The 24,835-nt window shown below is 42.8% G+C and overlaps 1 protein-coding gene across 1 annotated transcript in view; it reads left to right on the top strand.

The window, feature by feature from the left end:
• TSPAN5 (tetraspanin 5) overlaps window positions 1-24,835 on the top strand; it is a 249,422-nt gene that overhangs the window by 209,481 nt on the left and 15,106 nt on the right. The window contains exons 4-5 of the mRNA XM_040328139.1: window positions 909-1,079; window positions 17,432-17,557. Coding sequence (XP_040184073.1) covers window positions 909-1,079; window positions 17,432-17,557 — 297 coding nt within the window. The remainder of the gene's footprint in view (window positions 1-908; window positions 1,080-17,431; window positions 17,558-24,835) is intronic.

Below are 24,835 nucleotides of genomic sequence, written 5' to 3'. Positions count from 1 at the left end.
CAAAATAAAAAATAGACAGACAGCTACTATTAATTCGAAAACAAACAGGCAAAAAAGAAAAACAAAAAATATAAACAAAACCCAAAAAAAACTATTAGTAAAAACAAACAGGCAAACAATCAAAACAAAAAAGAAATTATCAAAAACAAACACCAACTATACCCTCCAACTCCACAAACACTTTTCTCACAAAACAATCTTACCAACAAACACTGACAAACGTTCAAAGCAGAAGCAACTTGCTTTAGGAAGGGAACACAGGGAAATACTTTTGCAATTGAAGTGTGTTTGACTGGGGCTATTTAGCCACAGGGCGATCTTCAAACTAAGTACGCTTGGCCTTTTACCTATCTCACTGATTGCGCTGACCAAAGTTCTGCACATGCGCATTGAGGTCCAGATTCGTGCGCGCATGCGCAGTACGGCCGGCACTTCATTTGCATGGGGTCACGGCTCATTACAATGAAGCACGCCCACTTCAATCCCACTTGCCATAACCACGCCTTAGGCATTGAAACTTAAGTTAAGGATGGCGCAGTTTTGAGCGCAAATGCACTGAGAATACGGTAGTTACGACACCAACTTAGGGCGACCTAACTTAAATGACATAAGTTAGATAATCCTAAATTTACACATGGTTTTGAGAATTTGGCCCATTCTTTTCTTTTGGGATAAAACTTTTACCTAATTAAAAAAAAAATGTTAAATGGAGATATTTGTTAAATGTATTAGATTGGCATGATCAAACTACATTTAAATCTAGAATAACCATGGTAATTGATTGATATCGTATCCTAAGGAAAAAAATCTGTACTCATTGCCAGTACTAGGTTGTTAAATAATATACTGTCACATTTTTGTACTGTTATTCATTGGGTCTGTACATATAATTCTTGTTTTATTTGCAGTTTTCTGTATTCTTGGGAATTATTTTCTTCCTGGAGCTCACAGCGGGTGTCTTGGCATTTGTCTTTAAAGACTGGATAAAGGACCAGCTTTATTTCTTTATCAACAGCAACATTAAAGCTTACAGAGATGATATTGACCTGCAAAACCTCATTGACTTCACACAAGAATATGTACGTATGATTTAAAGAAAACTTTAATCAAAATCTAACATCAAAATGTTTATATTCCAATGGATTTGTAACTCTGCTCAGCCAGGCTTGTGATGTTGAAACCCTAGCCAGACAAAACAAGCATGTCCTGGATGTGCCTGCACACTACAATGCAGTTAAGCAATAGAGGACCCACCCTATGACTATATGGGGCTAGTGTTAGAACAATAGAACATTAATGAGAACCTCACTCTGCTCTCCCCTTCTGTAATGCCCTGTACACACGATCGGTTCATCCGATGAAAACGGTCTGATGGATTTTTTCATCAGATATCCGATGAAGCTGACTTTCATCGGTCTTGCCTACACACCATCAGTTAAAAAAAACGATCGTTTCAGAGCGCGGTGACGTAAAACACAACAACGTGCTGAGAAAAATTAAGTTCAATGCTTCCGAGCATGCGTTGATTTTTAACCGATGGATTTCCCCACTGACAATCGTTTTTTTCTATCGGTTTTTTAACTATCAGATCATTTTAAAACAGGTTCTAAGCTTTTTTCACCGATGGGAAAAAAACTGATGGGGCCCACACGCGATCGGTTCGTCTGATGAAAATGGTCCATCAGACGAACCGATCGCGTGTACCCGGCATAAGAATGTGCATGTGTCCTATGTGAGCCAGTTTAACGTTGATTAGCTCATAATATTGTCCTTCCCTCTAGCAGTTTAAGTGAACTTTACAAATTCAGATACTTTTGCTAGTTTTATGCGTAAATAGCTTTAATTATTTTAATCGTTTATGACTCTCTGCCAGTAATAGCCAACATTGCATCACTATGGGAACATTGCACATCCGATGCTATGGATACTAGGTATTGAATCTATATGCACACGTTCCTTTTGTATATAAAAATTTTTTTGTTAATCAACATTTTTAGATATATATTCATTATCCCTTTCCTTAATCGCCCCTCTTTTAGTATGTTGATATGAACCTTTTATTAGGTTCGTCGGGTGTTATGTGCCTGGAAACTATTTCGGCACACACATATATAAAAGGGAGATAATAATAATTATACAACTATATACATATTGAAACGCTCACATCGTTATATGTGTGCATTTTTCACTCGCACACCTACAGGGTCATGGCTATCTGCCATTCTTATTACTATCCATTACAACATATTTCATTATACTTTTTTTTTAATCCAACAAAAGTTTTATTTAGTTTGCAGAGGTACAAGGCATACAGAATCCCCTCGACATATTGGGGACATAAACAAAAGTAGAAATAATGATCAAAGCCATAATAACATGTACAGATATGGCAACCCCATTCTGCAGGTAAACCCCCCCCCCCCCCCACCATCACTCTGGACCGCACTCTTATGTCATCCATTCCCCTTCCATGTCTCACCCAACATTAATACCCAGCAACCTATCCATCACCAAGTCCACCGGGGCTAGGCCCGGTACATCCAGCCACTTTGCCCATAGATTCTCAAACTTGTGGGCATTACCCCTGTGTTGATATACCAGTTTCTCCATCCTCATCGTTGATATTTCATTATACTTAATCACATGTACATTCATACCCTTTTGTGTCTTAATGTTATAACTCCATAATAGTTTTCATGTCACAATATTAGTGCCACTTAATTGGCCTTTTTACATGATTTACATTAAACACAAAATATTAAATTTATAAAGCACAAAAAACAAAATATATAAAATATAAATAACATTTATTCACACATCACATTTACTCTTTTATTTTTATGTCACTCTTTATTACATCACACTAGACATATTTTTAATGTTTTCAATATTTTTATGTATTTTAGGTGGTAACTGGTCATCTATATATATATATACATCACCCAATCATTTTTATTAGTTCCTGGAAGCAAACAAGATTCACTAGTAGTTTTTTCACTGCTCAATTTTCACTTTCATTTCATTTTCGTCCCCTACACATTATGCATTTTCACTATAAAAATGCATTACAAAGGGCATTTTCATTTATTTATTTATTAGTTAATGGGTGTGTATACACTATTATAACAATAATCTTTTTTCACACACATCTATTTAATTGAATTTAATCTAATTTCATTTAATGCACTTTCTTGATACGGTTCCACTATACTGTATTTACAGATAAATTCATATAGTTTCAGCCACTTCATTTATATATTTTTTTTAAATATGAACTACATTTTTGTATCTATATGAATTTTTTTATACGAGAAACATTTATTATATTCGTTTTTCAGCATACATTTTCCAATAATCCAGACATTTTGGGGGTTAAATCTCAATGATCTCTGAGACCTATTCACACACACAAAAATGATTGTAGTTAGGGATTGGTTAATTAGTTGGTTGGTTAATTAGTTTTGACCTATCAGGGATTAGCATTGATTACATGTCTTTGAAAGTTTGCTATATATTACTAGGAAGTAGCAATTGATGGTCGGACTTTGGAGGCAAGACGGGAATATATAAAAAATATATATACAAAATATAAATTTTATTACAAAAATAGGAATTTAACAAAAAACAATAAAGATAATAAAACCATATAAATTGTATAGTATATATGGACAGTTTCCTCTGTACATCGTCTACGCGTTTCGTCGTTGGGCTTCCTCAGGACGAGCAGAAGGAATTTAACAATGTAAAGATAAATTTAATTGTCTATAGCATCGTAATGGATATAGCCATCCAGAGTACCTCAGAGCATTCCAAAAAAGATGTATTGATATATCAAGAAGTAGTGTAGAGAGGTCCAAATATAATCGGAAAGACTCCCAAATCCGAAAAAAAGGATTCACTGAACATAAGATGTAAACCATAGGGGGGGCACCGCAGGTACACAGAAGGAAAGAAACCCAAATCTGAAAGAATCCAGGCAAAATTTTTTATTCCAGGGCAGGCCAATAAAGTATATCGTAAACAAGCAGGTGTGTAGAGCATGCATCCAAGTACTATATACATTAGTAGCCACAGAGCGGACAGTACAGTCTATGGAGCAGCAAACACATGGATGCCTAAAGGACGCAGAGTACCCCATGGTAATAGCCTGTGCTATACTTCAGTCAATCCTTTTTTTTGGGATTTTGGAGACTTTCCGATTATATTTGGACCTCTCTACACTACTTCTTGATATATCAATACATCTTTTTTGGAATGCTCTGAGGTACTTTGGATGGCTATATCCATTACGATGCTATAGACAATGAAATATATCTGTACATTGTTAAATTCCTTCTGCTCGTCCTGAGGAAGCCCAACGGTGAAACACGTCTATTTTTCTCATCTGAATTTCCGGCAGTTTTCTCGACGAGAAAGCATACACATGCACGGTTTTCTGTTTCAATATTTTTTATTAAGGCATTTTCAATCTTCACACAACAAAATGTAACGAATAAGCCATATTAGTAAGTAAGCCATATTATCAAGAGCAGTATAAAACATACACAGAATTATACCCTCAACTGTAATGTATATGGTGGTAGTCTACGTATACAATGTAGAATTCTCAGTAGATTTCACCATTCGTCACACACAGTAGTATGCCAATCAATCAGAAGTCAGATAACAAAACTCATGTCAAGGCCAACGAAATCCAAGGCAGTCATTGAACAATTAAATGCGTGGAAAAATAGAACAGTATTATCATCTAAAAAATGAATAAAATAAAACGAATTTCAGAGGCCCAACACCATTCCCAATATAAAGGATATCAGGCTTGGTATTGGGACCGCGTGTCAAAGATACAGATATCTCAAACCCTTTGCTATAAGTTAAGCAAGGAAAATAAACGTAGTAAATCAAAAGAAGAGAGAAAAAAATAAAAATAAAACAGAAATGGTATGAGGGGGGAAGTATCTCCGTGCCAGCCAATGAAACATCAGATATCTAGATCAGAAGAGACCTAGGATCATATGATAAGTAGTTGATCCATGGATCCCAGACAGCCTTGAAGAAATCTAGTTTGTCATGAAGGATAGCAGTCATATGTTCGTTGAGCATGATCCAGGAGAGTTTGTTTTTAAGGTGGTCGAATGGGAGCATGGCCGACCTCCACGATTTTGCTATAACCATTCTAGCTGAAATAAATATAAATCTTATAAGGCATTTTTGAGGTCTAGAGGCGTTTTTTACATCACACCCCAACAGCGATAGTTTCGGAGATTCAATTAAATTAATTTGAGTAAGAGTATATATAAAATTATAAACTCTGGTCCAATAGCGCCTCACTCTGGGGCATTTCCACCATATGTGGTACATTGTTCCCTCAAGTCCATATCCACGGAAGCAAAGAGGAGAAGCATCAGGTACAAAGGAAGCCAGTCTAAAGGGAACCATGTACCACCTCAAGAGTATTTTGTAATTCGCTTTGATTATTGAAGTGTTCATAAGCGAACGTGATGCCCCCTGAGCCAATTTGAACCAGTCCGAAAGCTCAATACTTTCCTGGATATCCTCATCCCATTTTACCATATATTTCAATCTAACTGAAGAAGCTGTCAAAATAGAGTAAATATTTGAAATAAGACCTTGCATACTGTCGAATTTACGACATAAATATTCCATTTTTGACAGTGACGTTAAATTGGAATCACATGGCAAGTTGTCCAAAAAACATTTTATTAGATCATAATTACATTTTTCAGAAACCGGTATATGAAAACGTTCCTTCAGGATATTATAACGCAGCATTCCACCAGTATCACAGACGTCTGCAATGCGTATCAGACCTTTATTCTTCCACCATTCAAAATTATTGGGAACAAGCCCCGGGGGAAATTTTCTATTCCCAAAAATAGGCGCCATCGGGGAGTGAAGAGATCTAAATTTATATGTTCTGGACAATCTATCCCAGATATTAAGAGATAGCGATAAAGTTGGGCATAATATCGGCGGCCTATCACCAGGTGGCAACCAAAGCATGTGTGATAAAGACATACCTCTACATGCGTGGCTTTCCAATTCCATCCAGATAGGACCGGGGCGTGAAGAGTGTGATCTAGTCAATTGTGCCAGTATTGCAGCATAGTAATATTTGATGAAATCAGGAGTGCCCAGACCCCCATAAGCCTTGGGAGTAAGCAGGGTATGTTTATCTACTCTAGGTTTCCTATTCCCCCATATATAAGAAATAACTCTGGATTGAAAAGCTTTGAGGTCTGATTGAACTAATGCCACCGGAAGTGAGCGGAAATAGTATAATAATTTTGGGAGGATATTCATCTTGATAGAAAATAATCTACCCAGCCATGACGGTGGATGAAATAACCATTTGTCCAAATCAGCCCTAAGTTTTTTAAATAGAGGAGGGTAGTTCTGGGAATACAACGTGTGTATTGATGGAATGATGTTGATCCCCAAATATGGGAGGGAATCCGTATTCCAATTAAAGGAGAATGATTGCTTAAGTGAGGAGATCGTGGCATTGTCTAATGAAATATTCAAGGCTTGAGACTTTTCCTGATTAACAGTTAGGCCAGAAATAGAGGAAAATAATGCAAGAATAATATTCAAATTTGGGAGAGTAGTGATTGGTGAAGATATCAGCATTAGGATGTCATCTGCAAAAAGGACACATTTATGCTCACTGATACCACATTCAATACCCAAAATATCTGGAGAAGATATGGTTTTCATGCACGGTTTTCACAGCAAAAAGCTCTCCCAGCAGCTTTCTTGCCGAGAAAACCGCTCGGGTGTACGAGGCCTAAGTCTGTATCCTGTGCAAATACATTCCAATCAGTTGATTTAAAGCACTCTTGCAGGAGTAAATTTGACTCCTCGCTCCCAACCTGCTACGTTACTTAAAAGTTTCACTAATGTAATATTTCAATATTTTTTTCAATTTATTCCTAATATAAAAAAAGAAGATAAAAAGATATATGTATCAAAATGTCCTACCAAATTAGGCCCTAAGACTCCATTCACACAGGGGCAACGCGACTTCCAGCACGACTTTGGGAGGCAACTTAGACACGACTTGAGTATGAATCACAGCGCGACCTGAGGCAACTTACAAGCAGTGCCGGGACAAGGTCATTTGGTGCCCAGGGCGAATGAGGCAAACTGCGCCCCCCCCCCAATTATCGTCGCCGTTCATCGTCATCGCTGTGACTATCTGTGTCTCTCTGGAAATTTCCGCAGGTAGTCTTGCCCACTCAGAACCCTTCCCTTTTGCTAAAAGGTACTTCTCTCTTATAAAGGGCTTTTGCAAGAATGGAACATTTTCTCTCCTGCTACCCCTAACAGTGGTAGTTATAGTATGCTTTTCCCCCCTGTATTTTACATGGGGGGGGGGGGGGCTCTTTTTCTTGCACTACTTTTAAACAAAGTACCCTAAAAGCCAGTCCTCCTTGCTTTACTGGGGCTTTTCTTATGACCTTTTATGAGAATGTCCTCCTTATTCCCCCTTTCCTGCCCCGAAGACATATCAACCTCTTTCTATATGTCTTATGGATGGAGTCGGAAATGTCATGCATGACTACCTGCCATGTATTATCTTGTTTGACTCCTCTTTCACTTGATCTATGATGAGCACAGCCACTGGTCACTGATAGATTAGTAATTGACCAGTAGCAGTAAATTAACCCCTTTGTGCAGCATTAGTTGCACCAGTGTCAGGGTTAATTAATGCACTAATGCAGCACAAACTGGTCAGCCACTAATGCATCTGTGACCAGTGGCAGTACATTAACCCCCTCATGCTGCATATTACAGAAATAAAAAATGGATAGCATTGGTAATTAACCTCCCCTCAGCCTCCTCCCCTCCCCCAATCGGATCTAGACAGTTCATTATTATTCTGCAGCAGAAACTGCATATCATACAAGGCACGTGGTTCAAGAATGTGTACTGTGCAGTGTGTAGGGATCAGGAATATGTAACAGAGGGTATTGCACAGCGTGCAGTGGTAATGCGTATGTAATATGCAGATCGGCATACAGAATGCAGGGCCCAGGAGTATGTAACGGAAAACCCATTGTACAGAATACAGCATGCAGTAGTACCATCCCAAGGCCTTTAATATGTAACATACAGCTATGCATTACATACTCTTGCTCACTGAACTCTGTATGCTTTACTGTCCCCCATCCCTGGTCTTCCCCAAGCAAAAAACCCCTTCCCTCAAGTATTCTACCTCTGTGTCCCCTCTTCCACAGCTCACCTTTGCCCCTCCCCATCAACATCTCACTTCTACACCCCCAGTCCACAACTCACTTCTGCACCCCCATCCACATTATCTCTGCACCTCAAGCTAAAGCTCACCCTAATCCACAGCTCTCACCTTTGCCACTCCCCATTTTTCACTTCTGCACCCCCAGCTTCCCCCATGGCTCTCGCCTCTGCACAACCTGCCCCACCCTCCACAGCTCTCACTTTGCACAACCTGCCTTCTGCAGCATCCCCTCTGCACAGGGTTCCCCCTTCCCAGTTCTCCTCTCCCTCTCTGCACAAATCCACCCCCCTCCACACTTTCCCAGTTCTCCTCTCTGCATACATCCCCCCAGTTCTCCCTCATGTGCAAATCCCACCCAGATCCCCACTCTGCACGCATCCCCCAGCTCTCCTTTCTGTACAAATCCCCCCAGATCCCCTCTCTGCACACATCCCCCAGCTCTCCTTTCTGTACAAATCCACCCCAGATCCCCTCTCTGCACACACCCCCAGCTCTCCTCCATGTACAAATCCCCCCCAGATCCCCTCTCTGCACACATCCCCCCCAGCTCTCCTCCATGTACAAATCCCCCCCAGATCCCCTCTCTTCACACATCCACCCCAGACCCCCTCTCTGCACACATCCACCCCAGATCTCCTCCATGTACAAATCCACCCCAGATCCCCTCTCTGCACACATCCACCCCAGATCTCCTCCATGTACAAATCCACCCCAGATCCCCTCTCTGCACACATCCACCCCAGATTCCCTCTCTGCACACATCCACCCCAGATCTCCTCCATGTACAAATCCACCCCAGATCCCCTCTCTGCACACATCCACCCCAGATCTCCTCCATGTACAAATCCACCCCAGATCCTCTCTCTGCACACATCCACCCCAGATCTCCTCCATGCACAGATCCACCCCAGATCCCCTCTCTGCACACATCCACCCCAGATCTCCTCCATGTACAAATCCACCCCAGATCCCCTCTCTGCACACATCCACCCCAGATCTCCTCCATGTACAAATCCACCCCAGATCCCTTCTCTGCACACATCCACCCCAGATCTCCTCCATGTACAAATCCACCCCAGATCCCCTCTCTGTACACATCCACACCAGATCTCCTCCATGTACAAATCCACCCCAGCTCTCCTCTCTGCTACCCCCCCCCCCCCTTCACTGTTCCCTCTCTCAGCACATATTCCCCCCTCCCCCAAACCTTTACAGTGCACTCCTCTCTGCACAACCTCAGGCTTTGGCAATCCCTCACCTCTTCTGACGGGCACCGGTCTCTATAGTATGCGCAGGCTTTTTTTTTTATTTTATTCAGCAGAGTACAGAGAGCTCTGCCTGCTGTAGCACAGAGCCGAGGAGGAGTTTCAGAGCTCCTCGGTTCTGTGCTGCAATGTATCAGTAGTAGCAGCAAGAAGGGACAAGCTGCCTCTGGAATCACTGCCGGTAGCTTACAGTGTTGGGAGCAGAATTGTGCTCAAGGGCTCGAGGGCAGCAGCAGTGAGTGCCCAGAGCTAACACAGAAAAGCCAGTAGAGGAAGTGAGCTGTGCAGAAAACTTCCTCTACTGGCTATGTGTTACATGACAGGTCAGAGAGGAGAGGGTTGCCAGAGGTGAAAAAAGTCCTGGCGATACACACACTTTGTTGCTGAACTTCTGCTGGTTCCTCCTCGGCGGCTCCTCTCGCGGCTTCGGCAGCAGCTCTCTACTCTCCTCCTATCCCGCCTCCGGCTGTGAGTGATGTCACGCCGCCAGGATGGGACTACAAAGTCCCTTCCTAAAGGGGATAGAAGGGGCAGCGCTGACAGGTATGGCTGGTGTGGACTGTGTAGGCTTTTGTCGGGTGCAGGAGCGTACTCGGCATTACAGTAGTAAGGTAAAGATGACTACAGTACAGCTAGCGGCGCCGGCTAGTGTGTACAGTGAAGCACACTGCTGGCACTTCACCTGCGTCCCCCTTCCCATCCGCAAATTGTACCGCCCAGGGCATCCGCCCCTTTCCGCCCCTGCCTTGTACCGGCCCTGCTTACATGACATCAAGTTGCCTTCAGGACAGGAGGCTTTCCAGTGGCAATCAAACAACAATCGGCTCTGTGGGAGGGGGAGGGAGGGGTTTGCCTTAGAAATGTATGTTCTCTTCCTGTATTGTTGCTTCTGTTAAGACAGTGATCCGACTTCTGAGGCGACTTCCATTGAAACCAATGGGTACAAGTTGCCTAGATGTCGGATTGAAGTAGTACAGGAACCTTTTTTTCTGAAGTCAGAGCGACTGCAGTAGTGTACATTAAGACTGCTCCATTCGCTTACATTGATTTTCTCATGCAGTGCGACTAGGGGCGACTAGGGACGACTTTGGGCGACTTGAAGTCAGATCCAAAGTCATCCCTGTGTGAATGGGCTCTAAATGTCCTGAAAATAAATGATGTATAATATGTTAGGGTAGACTATTAATACTAAAAGCTATAATGCATGGAACCAAGACATTGTCAAAGTGGAAAAACACTTGGGACTCAAGTAGATAGGGAGACATAAGGCACTGGGAATCAGGTGGTTAAACAGACTATTTACTCTGTTTACACAGTTTGGCAGGTAGAGCGTATTAGCAAACCTCATATGATCATCATATCACAGCTGCCATGGTGATCACATGATCAAAAAACGCATAATGGAGCTTCAGTGACAAGTGCGCACTGCTATCTGTCAAATGTGGAACATAGATGGATATTCCTTCTGCATGACCTGGGAATGTTAGGCTACAGATTTCAGATGTCTAGATTTTAAGTAAACAAAGTTACCTGTGTGGCACAGTGGTTCTTCTTCTACTATTCCTTTTCAAAATAGAAGTCTATGTGATACAAGTCACAGACACTTTAGTGTTTGGATGGGTTGGGCATGATCAAGGCCAGCTTATCAATGGCATTTTTTTAAGAACACCTATCACAGTAATCTACCACAGACATCTTTGTGCCTTCTTGCTCATGGGGCCCATGATCTTCCATTGCATATGACTATGTTAACAAGAGAATACAGCATAGTTTAACTGACAATTGCGCGGTCGTACGACGTGGGTGCCAAACAAAATTGACGTCCTTTTTCTCCCCACAAATAGAGCTTTCTTTTGGTGGTATTTGATCACCTCTGCGGTTTTAATTTGTTGTGCTATAAACAAAAATAGATTCACAATTTTGGAAAAAAAGCAATATTTTGTACTTTTTGCTATAATAAATATCCCCAATTTTTTTTAAAAAATGCAATAAGCGTAAATTGATTGGTTTGCACCAAAGTTATAGCGTCTACAAAATAGGGGATAGTTTTATGGCATTTTTATCATTATTCTTTTTTTTTTACTAGTAATAGAGGTGATCTGCGATTTTTATCATGACTTTATGGCGGACACATCATTTTTGGGACCATTGTAATTTTTACAGCGATCAGTGCTATAAAAATGCACTAATTACTGTGAAAATGACACTGGCGCTGAAGGGGCTAAGTGTGTCCTAGGGAGTGATTTTAACTGTTAGGGGGAGGAGCTACCAGTGACATGTCACTGATCACTGTTTCCGATCACGAGGAACAGTAGATCAGTGACATGTCACTAGGCAGAACAGGGGAATGCCTTGTTTACAATAGCTTCCCCCTGTTCTGCCTTTGTCCACTGTAATCGCGGGCCGCCCGGGTCGCTATGTGGTTAAGGAAGATCAAAATGCACCTTCTGGAATACATTGCCTAAAGCCCCATACACACTATTAGATTTTCTGCAGATTTTTGTCTTCACATTTACCAAAACCATATAATATAAGGTCAAACGTTAAAAGTTTCAATTTGTATGCAATCAGGCAGGCCCTTGCACTATATGGTTTTGGTAAATCCGAAGACAAAAATCTGCAGGAAATCTAATAGTGTGTATGGGGCTTTAGACTTGTCTTTATACAGCACAAGAACATAATTTGTGTGAAGGGGTCGAATTGTCAGTTCTGACTGTTTGCACCAAGGTCCACTTGATAAAGATAGTTAAAAAAAAAATGATGCTTGATCGAAAATTTTATAAATATCTCAGAACTACAGAGATTGTTTTATAATTGCAGGAAAAGCTATCTGCAACAAAGGAAACAGATAAAGAAAACTATTTTGTCATACTAAGTAGAAGAGCCAAGAGTTAACTCAGTTTTCATGGAGTTTCTTGCAGTCATCAATCATTTTCAGCCTAATCAGTTTAAACTGGAAACATTATCTGTCAGGAAATTGAACTTCCATCTGCTAGTTATGCTGTTTCTCATACATTTTTTTTACCACCGCCTTTAAATTCCTGCTAATGATAATGTTTATTGGGACCAATAACAATGCAGGACTTGTCACTTAAATGCTGCTTGTTCAGACTTTTGTTATAAGGTTAAAAACTTGCACGCTACTATTTTCTAATTTTTAAGCAAATATAAACCATCAGCCTCCAGTGAATATAGTAAAATTAAACTGAGAAAAAAAAAATGATGGGGCAGATTCACGTAGATCTGCGGCGGCGTAACGTATCACATTTACGTTACGCCGCCGCAAGTTTTATGGGCAAGTGCTTGATTCACAAAGCACTTGCCTGTAAACTTGCGGCGGCGTAGCGTAAATTCCCCGGCGCAAGCCCGCCTAATTCAAATGATCCGGGTAGGGGGCGTGGATCATTTAAATCAGGCGTGTTCCCGCGCCGAACGTACTGCGCATGCATCGTTCCTAAATTTCCCGCAGTGCACTGCGCTAAATGACGTCGCAACAACGTCATTTTTTTTAACTTAGACGTGACTTACGTCCATCCCTATTCACGGACAACTTACGCAAAAAAAAAAAATTCAAATTTCGACGCGGGAACGACGGCCATACTTTAACATGGCAAGTCTATCTATACGCCACAAAATAGCAGCTTTACCTATACGCCGGAAAAAGCCGACTACAGACGACGTAAGAGAATGCGACGACCGCGCGTACGTTTGTGGATCGTCGGAAAAAGCTCATTTGCATACCCGACGCGGAAAACGAGGCAAACGCCACCCAGCGGACGCCGAAGTATTGCATCTGCGATCCGAAGGCGTACGAAGCCGTACGCCTGTCGGATCTTACCCAGATGCCGTCGTATCTTGGTTTGAGGCGTCAAATTAAAGATACGACGCAGGAAATTTGAAAGCACGCCGGCGTATCAGTAGATACGCCGGCGTACTTGCTCTGTGAATCTGCCCCATAGTACATGTATAGTGACCGTGAATTAGCTGCAACCACTTAGTAGTGTACTCAAAAAACTATGGTTGTCCCGATACCACTTTTTTAAGACTTTTTTTCAAGTACTCGCCGATACCGATTACCAATACTTTTTTTAATCTCATGTGACAGTGGCACATGTGTCAATATATTTTTTTTCTTACAATTATTTTTTTTATTTTTTACAATTTGTTTTTTTATTTTTTACAATTCTTTTTTTATTTACAATTATTTTTATAATGCTTTCTTTTTTAAAGGGGGGGGGGTGGGCAGTGTCGGTGTGTTTTTTCTTTTCTTTTTTATTATTTTTTACAATAATTTTTTTTATTATTTATTTTTTTATTATTTCTTTTTTTTCTCAGCCCTGTTGGAGGGCTTTGGTGAGATATCAGGGGTCTTAACAGACCTCTGACATCTCCCCTTTGCGACAGGGAAAGGGACTAGGGACACAGATTCCCCAATCCCTTTCTCAGCAGCCTCAGCTGCGCTGAAAATGACTGGAGAGAAGACAGCGGCTCCTCTTTATTTATAAACTGAAACATTGTAAACACAGTTTACAATGTTTCAGTTATGTGAATGGACAGAGTCAGTGATCACTGACTCTGTACATTCTGATTAGTAAGGAGCCGGATTTAGGGGTTCCTACCTCCGCTCTCCATCCTGACAGATCGAGGAGGTGGAGGAGGAGAACGGAGGGGGACAGCAGCACGGTGGGAGAGAGCAGCATGGAAGGGGACACGGAGGGAGAGAGCAGCATGGAAGGGGACACGGAGGGAGAGAGCAGCATGGAAGGGTACACGGAGGGAGAAGGCAGCATGGAGAGGGACATAGAGGGAGATGGCAGCATGGAGGAGGACACGGAGGGAGACTGCAGCATGAAGGGGGACACAGAGGGAGGGAGACAGCAAAAAAACGGAGGGGGACTGGAGAAGGATACGCGACAGTCAGCGAACGACTTTTAAATCTATACAGCGGTGATCGGTGCTTGTAACTCCCCTACCACACTGATCACCGCTGACTGTACAAGTATCGGATGAAGCATCGGAAGCAAATGCTCGGTATCGATACTAGTATCGGTATCGGAACAACCCTACAAAAAACACTGCGTGATAAATGTAAAAGAAAAAGATGAGATGGTGCACTTATTCAATAATGTGCCATAAAGTAATATACTCAAAGAATGAATATGATGAGTATCCAAACATACAAATAAATGTGAATAAAGTCCAACTAAAGCCCAATGGTAGGAGTCAGTTCATATAAAGGAAAAAATCTCATAGGGATGACTTGATAAAAGAAAAAACAGACAAAACACCAATCCAAACATCGACTGTTAAATTTATGAATTGGCCGCTCACCTCCAACAATGACCCAAGGGTCAAACAAGGCTCATCAGATAGTCAGATAAGGAATCCTGCTTATGGATCTGTAAAGGCATCCAGGTCCCAGAGGAAGACGAAGAACTGCGTCCAAAAACTTCTTGGGTAATTCAAAATGAATTACCCAAGATGTTTTGATGTAGTAGTAGTTTTACCACAGCTGGAGGGCCAAGGTTGCCTACCCCTGATGTAGGGACAGCATGGTACTTAAATGGTGAGCATTCATGCCTTGCAGTTCTGTGTCCTATTTTTGAATTCTACTTGGAACACTGTCTGCATGGAGTTTGTGTGACCTCCCCACGTCTGCTATGGTTCCATTGCACAGTCCAAAAAAATAGAGGAAGGGAGTCACCGCTCCAGGTGAGTCTTGTGAGCAATTAAGGAACCTCTCAGGAAACCAAGGTGCTGGCCATGACTAAGCACTGACATAGTGCGAAACATGTCGGCTGTCCTCTTCTGTGGCTGTGTTTTGTTTTGCATGCCGACTTTTATTGAATAAAGACAACTTTTTGAAGTTTTTTTTGAGTGCGGCTGTCCATCATCTCTCCATTCTCTACAGTCCAAAAAAAATACTGGCTAGTAAACTGGCTTCCCTTGTGCATGAGTGTAGTAGTGCTTTATGTTGGGAACTGCTTTGGATCAATGTAAAGCACTGCATAATTTTCTATCGCATGTAAATATGATAAATAAATAATAGGTTTCAGTACCTGACAGTTGGTTATGTATCCATTGTTCTCTAGCATGTTCTTATTTCAGGTCTGCAGTCTGAAGCCATTCATTACCATTTACACTATATATACGGAAAGAAGCAATGGGCCAGATTCACAAAAGAGATACGACGGTGTATCTCCTGATACGCCGTCGTATCTTTGAGATACGCTTGTCGTATCTATGCGGCTGAATCATAGAATCAGTTACGCATAGATAGCCCTAAGATCCGACAGGTGTAAGTGACTTACACTGTCAGATCTTAGGCTGCAATTCTAGGCCGGCCGCTAGGTGGCGATTTCATTGCGGTCGGCGTAGAATATGCAAATGACTAGTTACGCCGATTCACGAATGTCCGCTTTGCCCGTCGCTGTAAATTTACGTCGTTTCCGTAGAGATACGCCGTGTAAAACTAAAGCTGCCCTCTAGGTGGTCTAGCCAATGTTAAGTATGGCCGTCGTTCCCGCGTTGAAATTTGAAATTTCACGTCGTTTGCGGAAGTCGTCCGTGAATGGCGCTGGACGCCATTTACGTTAACGTCGAAACCAATGACGTCCTTGCGACATCATTTAGCGCAATGCATGTCGGGAAATTTTAGGGACGGAGCATGCGCAGTACGTTCGGCGCGGGAACGCGCCTAATTTAAATGGTCCCCGCCCCATTTGAATTAGGCGGGCTTGCGCCGGGCGGATTTACACTACGCCGCCGCAAGTTTACAGGAAAGTGCTTTGTGAATCAAGCACTTACGCTGAAAACTTGCGGCGGTGTAACGTAAATGTAATACGTTACGCCGCCGCAGCGTAGGGCGATTCTACGTGAATCTGGCCCAATGATTTTATATATTCCATTGTGTAGGAAAGCTGTAAAGTGAGACCCTATATGCAAGATTAACAAAAAGTGCCTGCAAATTGTCCTTGTACATTTTGGGTTAAAAAAATAGTAATATAAGTATTTCATAATGTGCTAGTATGCGATGAATACACAGGTTTTGCCTTACAGATGTTTTTTTTTTTTTTTTTTTTACAGCCACAGTTTACTAATGCTTTAAAGAAAATGATTCCATGACTTCTTTTCTATGTCCAATTGTTTATTTGTTCTATGCTTTATTTTCATGGTACAGTGAAAAAACATTAAACTGCATACGTTTCAATAAAATGGGGGTGTTCTTAAACTTTTGACTGTTAGGCCCCGTACACACGATAGAATCCATCCACTGAAAAATCCCAGCGAATGGGTTTCAGCGGATAGATCCTATGGTGTGTACACTCCAGCGGATCTGTTTCCGCGGATATTTATCCCATGCGATGGATTTCCAGCAGATAAATATTTGAAGACATGTTTTCAAATCTATCCGCTGGAATCCATCCCAACGGATTGATCCGCTGGTCTGTACAGACTCACCGGATCAATCCGTCCAAAGGGATCCCCCGCATGCGTCGTAATGATTCGACGCATGCGTGGAATTCCTTATATGACTGCGTCGCGCACGTCGCCGCGTCATCATCGCGGCGACGGCGCGACACGTCATCGCCAGAGGATTTCGGCACGGATTTCGATTCGATGGTGAGTACACTCCATCGCATGGAAATCCGCGGAAATCCTCGAGAGGATTTATCCGTGGAAATGGTCCGCTGGACCGTATCCGCGGATAAATCCTCTCGTGTGTATGGGGCCTAAGTGTACATTAATAGGTTCAATCAAATTGACCCTTGCCTGCATCTGGAGAATGGTATGGAGTTCCAGGGTTCTTATAGAAATTTGCCTATTTGTTGTATTAATCTTTTCCTTTGCGGTTCTACATAGCTGATCATTCTGTATCTGTATTCCACAGTGGCAGTGTTGTGGTGCATTTGGAGCTGACGACTGGAATCTAAATATTTACTTTAACTGCACGGATGCCAACACTAGTCGCGAGCGATGTGGAGTACCATTCTCCTGCTGCACTAAAGATCCCGCTGTAAGTTTTTTCTCTTCTGCTCCATTTCCTCTGCCACTTATCTCAATTCACCTGATGTAAGATGTGTGCTTATGAGCTTTCCATGCTCCCATTTCATATGACCAAATTAGCCTAAGTCAGCGTTCTTAAGTCATAGAAGCCTGTCACTCAGCAGTTCATTCCTGACCCTCCTGTCTCCTCACCCGGGAGTAACATGACAGAGGATGAATTCTGCATGGCGCTTCACTTATGTTAGAGCTGGAGAATGCACAGTGATGTTGCTCCTTTACAGCACACAAGATCTGCTCTGTTTCTCATCTACAATGTTCAAGTCATGTAATACTGAAGCCTGGAAATGTGGGTAACATTTTATTTCATAGATGGATCTCCTGGCAGCATTGAAGCTACACATTCTTTTTCTGGCACAGTGTCTTTTGCTTGGAAGGGCGATGGAATAAAATTTTGCTGGCATTACACGATTTAACCCCTTCTCTAGCGAGTCATTGTAAAATGACATCGACAGGAACCCTCCCTCAAGGTGGACGTCATATGACGTCCTGAGCTTCCCCGGGTGGCTAGGGGGCGCCCGCGTGCATCGCTTGGGACCAGGGCCGTCTTAATAGCATCATGGGCCCCTGGGCAAAGTAATGCTTGGGGCCCCTGCAATGGAGACGGAGCATCCCTCCAGGCATTCAAAGCCTTTTATTGCAAACAGTGCTGGACAGCTCACCATGACACCATCCACAATGCTACTGGGCTTTCAGTGCTGCCGACTCAGCAGCTCCCACTCCAGGTCCTTCACCCCAGCCTTCGAGTCCCCGAGCATTTAAGCTGCATGGGGTGGAATCAGAGCATCACTGGCGCTTCGGTCCTGCCCCTCCCTGCTGGCTGTGATATAATAGGTATTGTTCTGCACAGGATGGGGCACCGCTGCCAGCCTGCCTCCCCTGTGTATCCATCACTCTCAGTGCCATCACGGGGCCCCCAATTTCGGGGAAAGCATGGGATACAGGACCAGCTACTTTTGGGAAATTGCAGGGACCCCCATGCAGCTGTGCCCTCTCATTAAGACAGCCCTGCTTGGGACCCAGTGCGCTTGCCCGGCGGCCGCGATGTCTGCCGGGCACCCGCGATTGCCCGCCACCACGGCAGGACCATGGATCTGTGTGTGTAAACGCACAGATCCATGTCCTGTCAGAGGTGAGGAGACCGATGTGTGTTCCCAGTACAGAGGAACACACATCGGTCTCCTCCCCTTGTGAGTCCCCCTCCCCCTACAGTTAGAATCACTCACTAGGGAACATATTAACCCCCTAGAGCTAACCCCTTCCCTGCCAGTCACATTTACACAGTAATCAGTGCAGTTTTATAGCACTAATCGCTGTATAAATGTGAATGGTCCTAAAAACGCAGATTGCCGCCATTACTAGTAAAAAAATAAAAATAAATAAAAATGCCATAAATCTACCCCTTATTTTGTAGACGCTATAACTTTTGCGCAAACCAATCAATAAACGCTTATTGTGATTTTTTTTTTTTTTACCAAAAATATGTAGAAGAATACGTATTGGTCTAAACTGAGGAACATTATTTTTTTAATTGTGATATTTATTAAATCAAAAAGTAAAAAATATTTAGCTGGATTCACGTAGAGGTGCCTAACTTTATATACGCATCTCATATACGCTACGCCACCGTAAGTTAGAGAGGCAAGTGCTGTATTCACAAAGCACTTGCGTCCTAAGTTACGGCGGCGTAGCGTAAATGTGCCGGCGTAAGCGCGCGTAAATCAGCGTACACGCCCCTAGCGGCCAGCGTAAACAGACAGCTAAGATACGACGGCACAGGCGGTCGTATCTTGGCTACATTTAAGCGTATCTCAATTTGAGAATGCACTTAAATATACGACGGCGCAGATTCAGAGTTACGACGGCGTATCTACTGATACGCCGTTGTATCTCTATGTGAATCTGGCTAATTTTGTTTTTTATTTTCGAAATTATCGCTCTTCTTTTGTTTATAGCGCAAAAAATAAAAAACGCAGAGGTGATCAAATGCCACCAAATGCAAGCTCTTTTTGTGGGGGGAAAAAAACATAAAGATTTCATTTGGGTACACTGTTGCATGACCGTGCAATTGTCAATCAAAGTGCGACAGTGCTGAAAACGAAAAATTGGTCTGGGCAGGAAAGGGGTGAAAATGCCCGGTATTGAAGCGGTTAAAAAATAAATTGTAACAGCATTGCTCCTACTGATAACCATCATTTTTTTTTCAGTTCAGTAGTTCTTGGCTTTTATGTCTATTGTAAAATATTTTTTTACAAAACTTTTAACAATGAAAGGTGTAATTTTATTGAGCATAGCCCAACAAATTGCTAAAAAACGTTGTGGCTTCGTAAAGATTACCATTCAACACGGTTCAAGAAACGTGCTTTGAGCTGTCCACAGTGCGGACCCCATCTAAAAAATACAGAAGATTCCCTGGAGGATTAATGTTCTTATTTTGACATGCTCCTTTGTTACCTCCTCCCATGCTCACCTTCAGGACTTCTCCAGAGCCTCTCGCATCCTCTGGAACTCCCTGCCCCGTTATGTCCGATCAGCCCCTACCCTGTCCACCTTTAGGAGATCCCTAAAAAAAATTATTCAGGGAAGCCTATCCCACACCCACCTAACTACTGTTCCCGAGCCACCCCCATCAAATCATTCTCTGCAGTGATTACCTTTTGTACCCCCACCCCCTCCCTTTAGAATGTAAGCTCTATGAGCAGGGCCCTCTTGTACCTTCTGTATTGAACTGTACTGTAATTGTGCTGTCCCCCCTATACATTGTAAAGCGCTGCATAAACTGTTGGCACTTAATAAATCATGTATAATAATGCTCATAACCCTAATTTCTTTCTATTGAAAACAAAGTTACAATTCAATACAATTTTTGACCCCCCCCCCCCCCCAAAAAAAAACAAAACCTCACAAAACAAAGTTACAGTGGGTAAAATAAGTATTGAACGTGTCACAATTTTTCTGGGTAAATTGATTTCTAAAGGCGCTATTGACATTCAATTTTCACCACATGTGGGTAACAACCCATACAATCCATACATACTAAGAAACCAAAACAATTACGTTCAGAAATGAGGTTATGTGTAATAAAATGGAATGACACAGGGAAAAAGTAATGAACATGTTAACTGAAATTTATTTATTACTTCATACAAAATCCTTTGTTGATGACTTCTTTAAGACGCCTCCTGCATTGGTCAGGTGTGATTTTGGCCCATTCTTCCACAAAAATAGGCCCAGATTCACGTAGGAGATACGACGGCATATCTCCAGATACGCCGTCGTATCTCCAGATACGCCGTCGTATCTCTGAGTCTGTAAGTTTCAATATTTTGCGTGGCCACCATTATTTTCCAGCACTGTCTTAACCCCCTTGGGTATGGAGTTCACCAGAACTTCACAGGCTGCCCCACAGATGCTCAATAGAGGTTTATGTAGCGCCCCCTTACTTTCAGTATGGGCACTACGCTAAAGTTAGTGGGGAATGGGAGAGTTATTTTGCTCCCATTCACAATTTGCTAAATTGTGACTTCTGTCATTCCAGAAGGTCCACTGGGTCAGTCTGTGCTCCAGGGATGCGGTACCATCCCTGGCCAGCAGTTGGCACCAGAGGGGTTCTGGCAGAGTAAGTTTTCCCCAGCAGCCAATTAGAGGAGTTTTTCCCTTGCGGGGCATGCTGGGGGAGGGTATATCTGTGACAGGTGTCATGTGCTAAGCAAGCTTTTCACGGGGTCCCGGTTCCACCAGCGGCATCCACCTTCAGGGTGCGCGCATCCATGGACCCCACCAGCGCGGCCCACCAGGCCATGACTAAGCACTGACGCCAGTGCGAAACGTTGGCCATACTGATTTTTGTGGGCTTGCAGTGACTGTATGCACAGTTGAAAATAAAGACATCTCTTTTAAAGAAAAATTTTGGAGTGCGGCTGTCCAGCTTTTGTTCTTTTGTTTTTTTGCTATACTAAAACCTACTGGGAGGATTCGCTCCATTCATCCATTTAGCTCCCCTAAAGTAATTGGCCTGTGGCAGAGGCCCTAGAGCCAGGTCTGAGAGAGAGATCTGTTCCTCCCAGCAAATCCAAAGTGACACCTCGGCTGCCAGGCTTGTGAGAGGGGTCTGTCCGGGGGCACTTCACCCACTCAGAAAGAGTGGCGACGAGTGATAATTTGATACTACTGCGAGCAGGACTGCTCGGTTCATATCCAGGCCTGATATCGCAAGGTTCTCCTTTTCTCCTCGTCAACCTTTTCTTCCCATTTGAAGTTGATGTTGGCCGAGTTTGGCCAGGAAATAAAGCATTGGAAAACCCTTTATTCACTGTCTGGACCTTCGCTCACTGATTTGTTCTCCAACTGCACCTATACGCCACATTAAAGTAACTCAATATGCCGATCCCAATAACAAATCAGCGGCTCCTTCAGGGGTAGCGCTACATTTAGATCTGGAGACATGCTTGCCAGTCCATCACCTTTACCCTCAGCTTCTTTAGCAAGGCAGTGGTCATCTTGGAGGTGTGTTTGGAATACTGCCCTGCGGCCAAGTCTCCGAAGAGAGGGGATCATGCTTTGCTTCAGTGTGTCACAGTACACATTGGCATTCATGGTTCCCTCAATGAAGCTTCATGTAGCTCCCCAGTGCCAGCAGCACTCATGCAGCCCCAGACCATGACACTCCCACCACCATACTTGACTGTAGGCAAGACAGACTTATCTTTGAACTCCTCACCTGGTTGCCGCCACACACGCTTGACAACATCTGAAACTAATTATTTTATCTTGGTCTCATCAGACCACAGGACATGGTTCCAGTAAGTCATGTCCTTAGTTGCTTGTCTTCAGCAAACTGTTTGCAGGCTTTCTTGTGCATCATCTTTAGAAGAGGCTTCCTTCTGGGGCGACAGCCATGCAGACCAATTTGATGCAGTGTGCGGTGTATGGTCTGAGCACTGACAGGCTGAACCCCCCATCCCTACAACCTACAGCAATGCTGGCAGCCCTCATACGTCTATTTCCCAAAGACAACCTCTGGATATTATGCTGAGCACGTGCACTAAACTTCTTTGGTCGACCATGGCGAGGCCTGTTCTGAGTGTAACCTGTCCTGTTAAACCGCTGTATGGTCTTGGCCACTGTGCTGCATCTCAGTTTCAGGGTCTTGGCAATCTTCTTATAGCCTAGGCCATCTTTATGTAGAGCAATAATTATTTTTTTCAGATCCTCAGAGAGTTCTTTGCCATGAGGTGCCATGTTGAACTTCCAGTGACCATTATGAGAGCGTGAGAGTGATAAGACCAAATTTAACACACCTACTCCCCAGTCACACCTGAGACCTTATAACACTAACGAGTCACATGACACTGGGGAGAGAAAATGGTTAATTGGGCCCAATTTGGTCATTTTCACATAGGGATGTACTAACTTTTGTTGCCAGTGGTTTAGACATGAATGGCTGTGTTTTGAGGGGACAGCAAATTGACACTGTTATACAAGCTGTACACTCACTACTTTACACTGTGGTAAAGTGTCATTTCTTCAGTGTTGTCACATGAAAAGATATAATAAAATATTTACAAAAATGTGAGGGGTGTACTTACTTTTGTGAGATACTGTATATGAAATCCATCAGTGCAGTAACATGACAAGAGTACTTTTGTACCATATCCTTTCTAAATTATCATCTGCTTGTAGCAGAATGCTAAAAGCTAGGTCAAAAGGAAAATATTGCGAATAAATGGGGTTTGAACCTTTTACTTATATATAGAGTTAAAGTGGATGTAAACCCCAAAATATTGTATTTCTTTTTTGATGTCACAATGTAGAGAATAAGATTTCCTATCATGGTTTTCATATGAAACCATGTTAAAAAATTTCCCTGCTTTTCTGCAAAATGCATCAAAAAAAGCATTAGTGTGAATGGAGCCTAAGTTCATTCAGACTTACTGGCCCGGATTCAAGAAGCAATTGCGCCTGCGTAACCATAGGTTACAACAGCGCAGTTGCTTACTTGCCCCGGCATTACGATTGCTCCTGATTCAGGAACATCGTAACGCCGACTGCAGCCTAAAATCTGCGTGGCATAAGGCTCTTATGCCACGCATATCTTAGGCTGCATTCTTGCGATGGCCGCTAGGGGGCGCTCCCATTGTACTCAGTGTATAGTATGCAAATTGCATACTAACACCGATTCACAATGTTGCGCAAGCCCTGCATACGCAATTTACGTCGTTTCCGTACGGCGTGTTTAGCGCAAGGCTGCCCCTTCTAATAGCAGGGGCAGCCAATGCTAAAGTATACCCGATGTTCCCACGTTGCGACGTTCGATTTTTACGTAATTTGCGTAAGTGATTCGTGAATGTTCACTTTGAAGCAAATGACGTCCTTGCGACGTCATTTGCCACAATGCACGTCGGGAAAGTTTCCCGACGGAGCATGCGCTCTACGCTCGGCGCGCCTAATTTAAATGATTCCCGCCCCCTACGGGATCATTTACATTAGGCGCCCTTACGCAGGGCAAATTTACACAGCGCACACGCAATTTATGGAGCTACTGTTCCGTGAATCGCGGGTAGCGCAGTAAATTGGCAGGGGCGCAGGGCAAAAACGTTGGCAAAAGTGGCAAATCTACTTGAATCCGGGCCCCTGGGTGTAAGTATAAAAAGTGAGAAATCCACCCCTCCCCCACATAACACATCCTGGTAATATAGGAATGTTTCATATGTGATCAGGTGACCTCAGACACACCACATTGCAATAGAACAATAATAAAAAGAAGATCACTCAAGCTTCTACTCTGCCCAGCTCTGACTATATACATCAATGTTAATTGGGAACTTTTTACAGAGGCTGTGCATGTGTCCATGAGATATGTAAATAACCTGTCACTCAAAGCAAGGAGGGCAGGGTTTTCTCTGTAAGTCTATTTTATTTCACTGAACAATAAAAGAGGATTGCTCAGAGCTGGATTAACTCTGTGTGGCAAGACTGGGCACAGATGATAGGGAATCTTATTCTCTACATTGTGACATCAAAAAATAAATAAAAAATGTTTGGGTTTACATCCACTTTAAGCTGGAACTTGATGCCTTCAACAATAAAAATTAAATCAGTGGTTTATACATGTCCATATGACTTCTGAACTTTCAATCAGATGATGTTTGCTTGAGCAGTCAAGCACTCCGTTGTAGACAAGCAATGAGGGTGCCAAATGTTCCCCATACTGAGAAGTAAGTAACAGTGG

The sequence above is a fragment of the Rana temporaria genome, chromosome 1 (genome assembly GCF_905171775.1).
Source record: "Rana temporaria chromosome 1, aRanTem1.1, whole genome shotgun sequence".
In the NCBI taxonomy this organism is placed as follows: Eukaryota; Metazoa; Chordata; class Amphibia; order Anura; family Ranidae; genus Rana; species Rana temporaria.
Note: the sequence above shows the minus strand (reverse complement) of the source record. Positions and strands in the feature narration are given on the sequence as shown.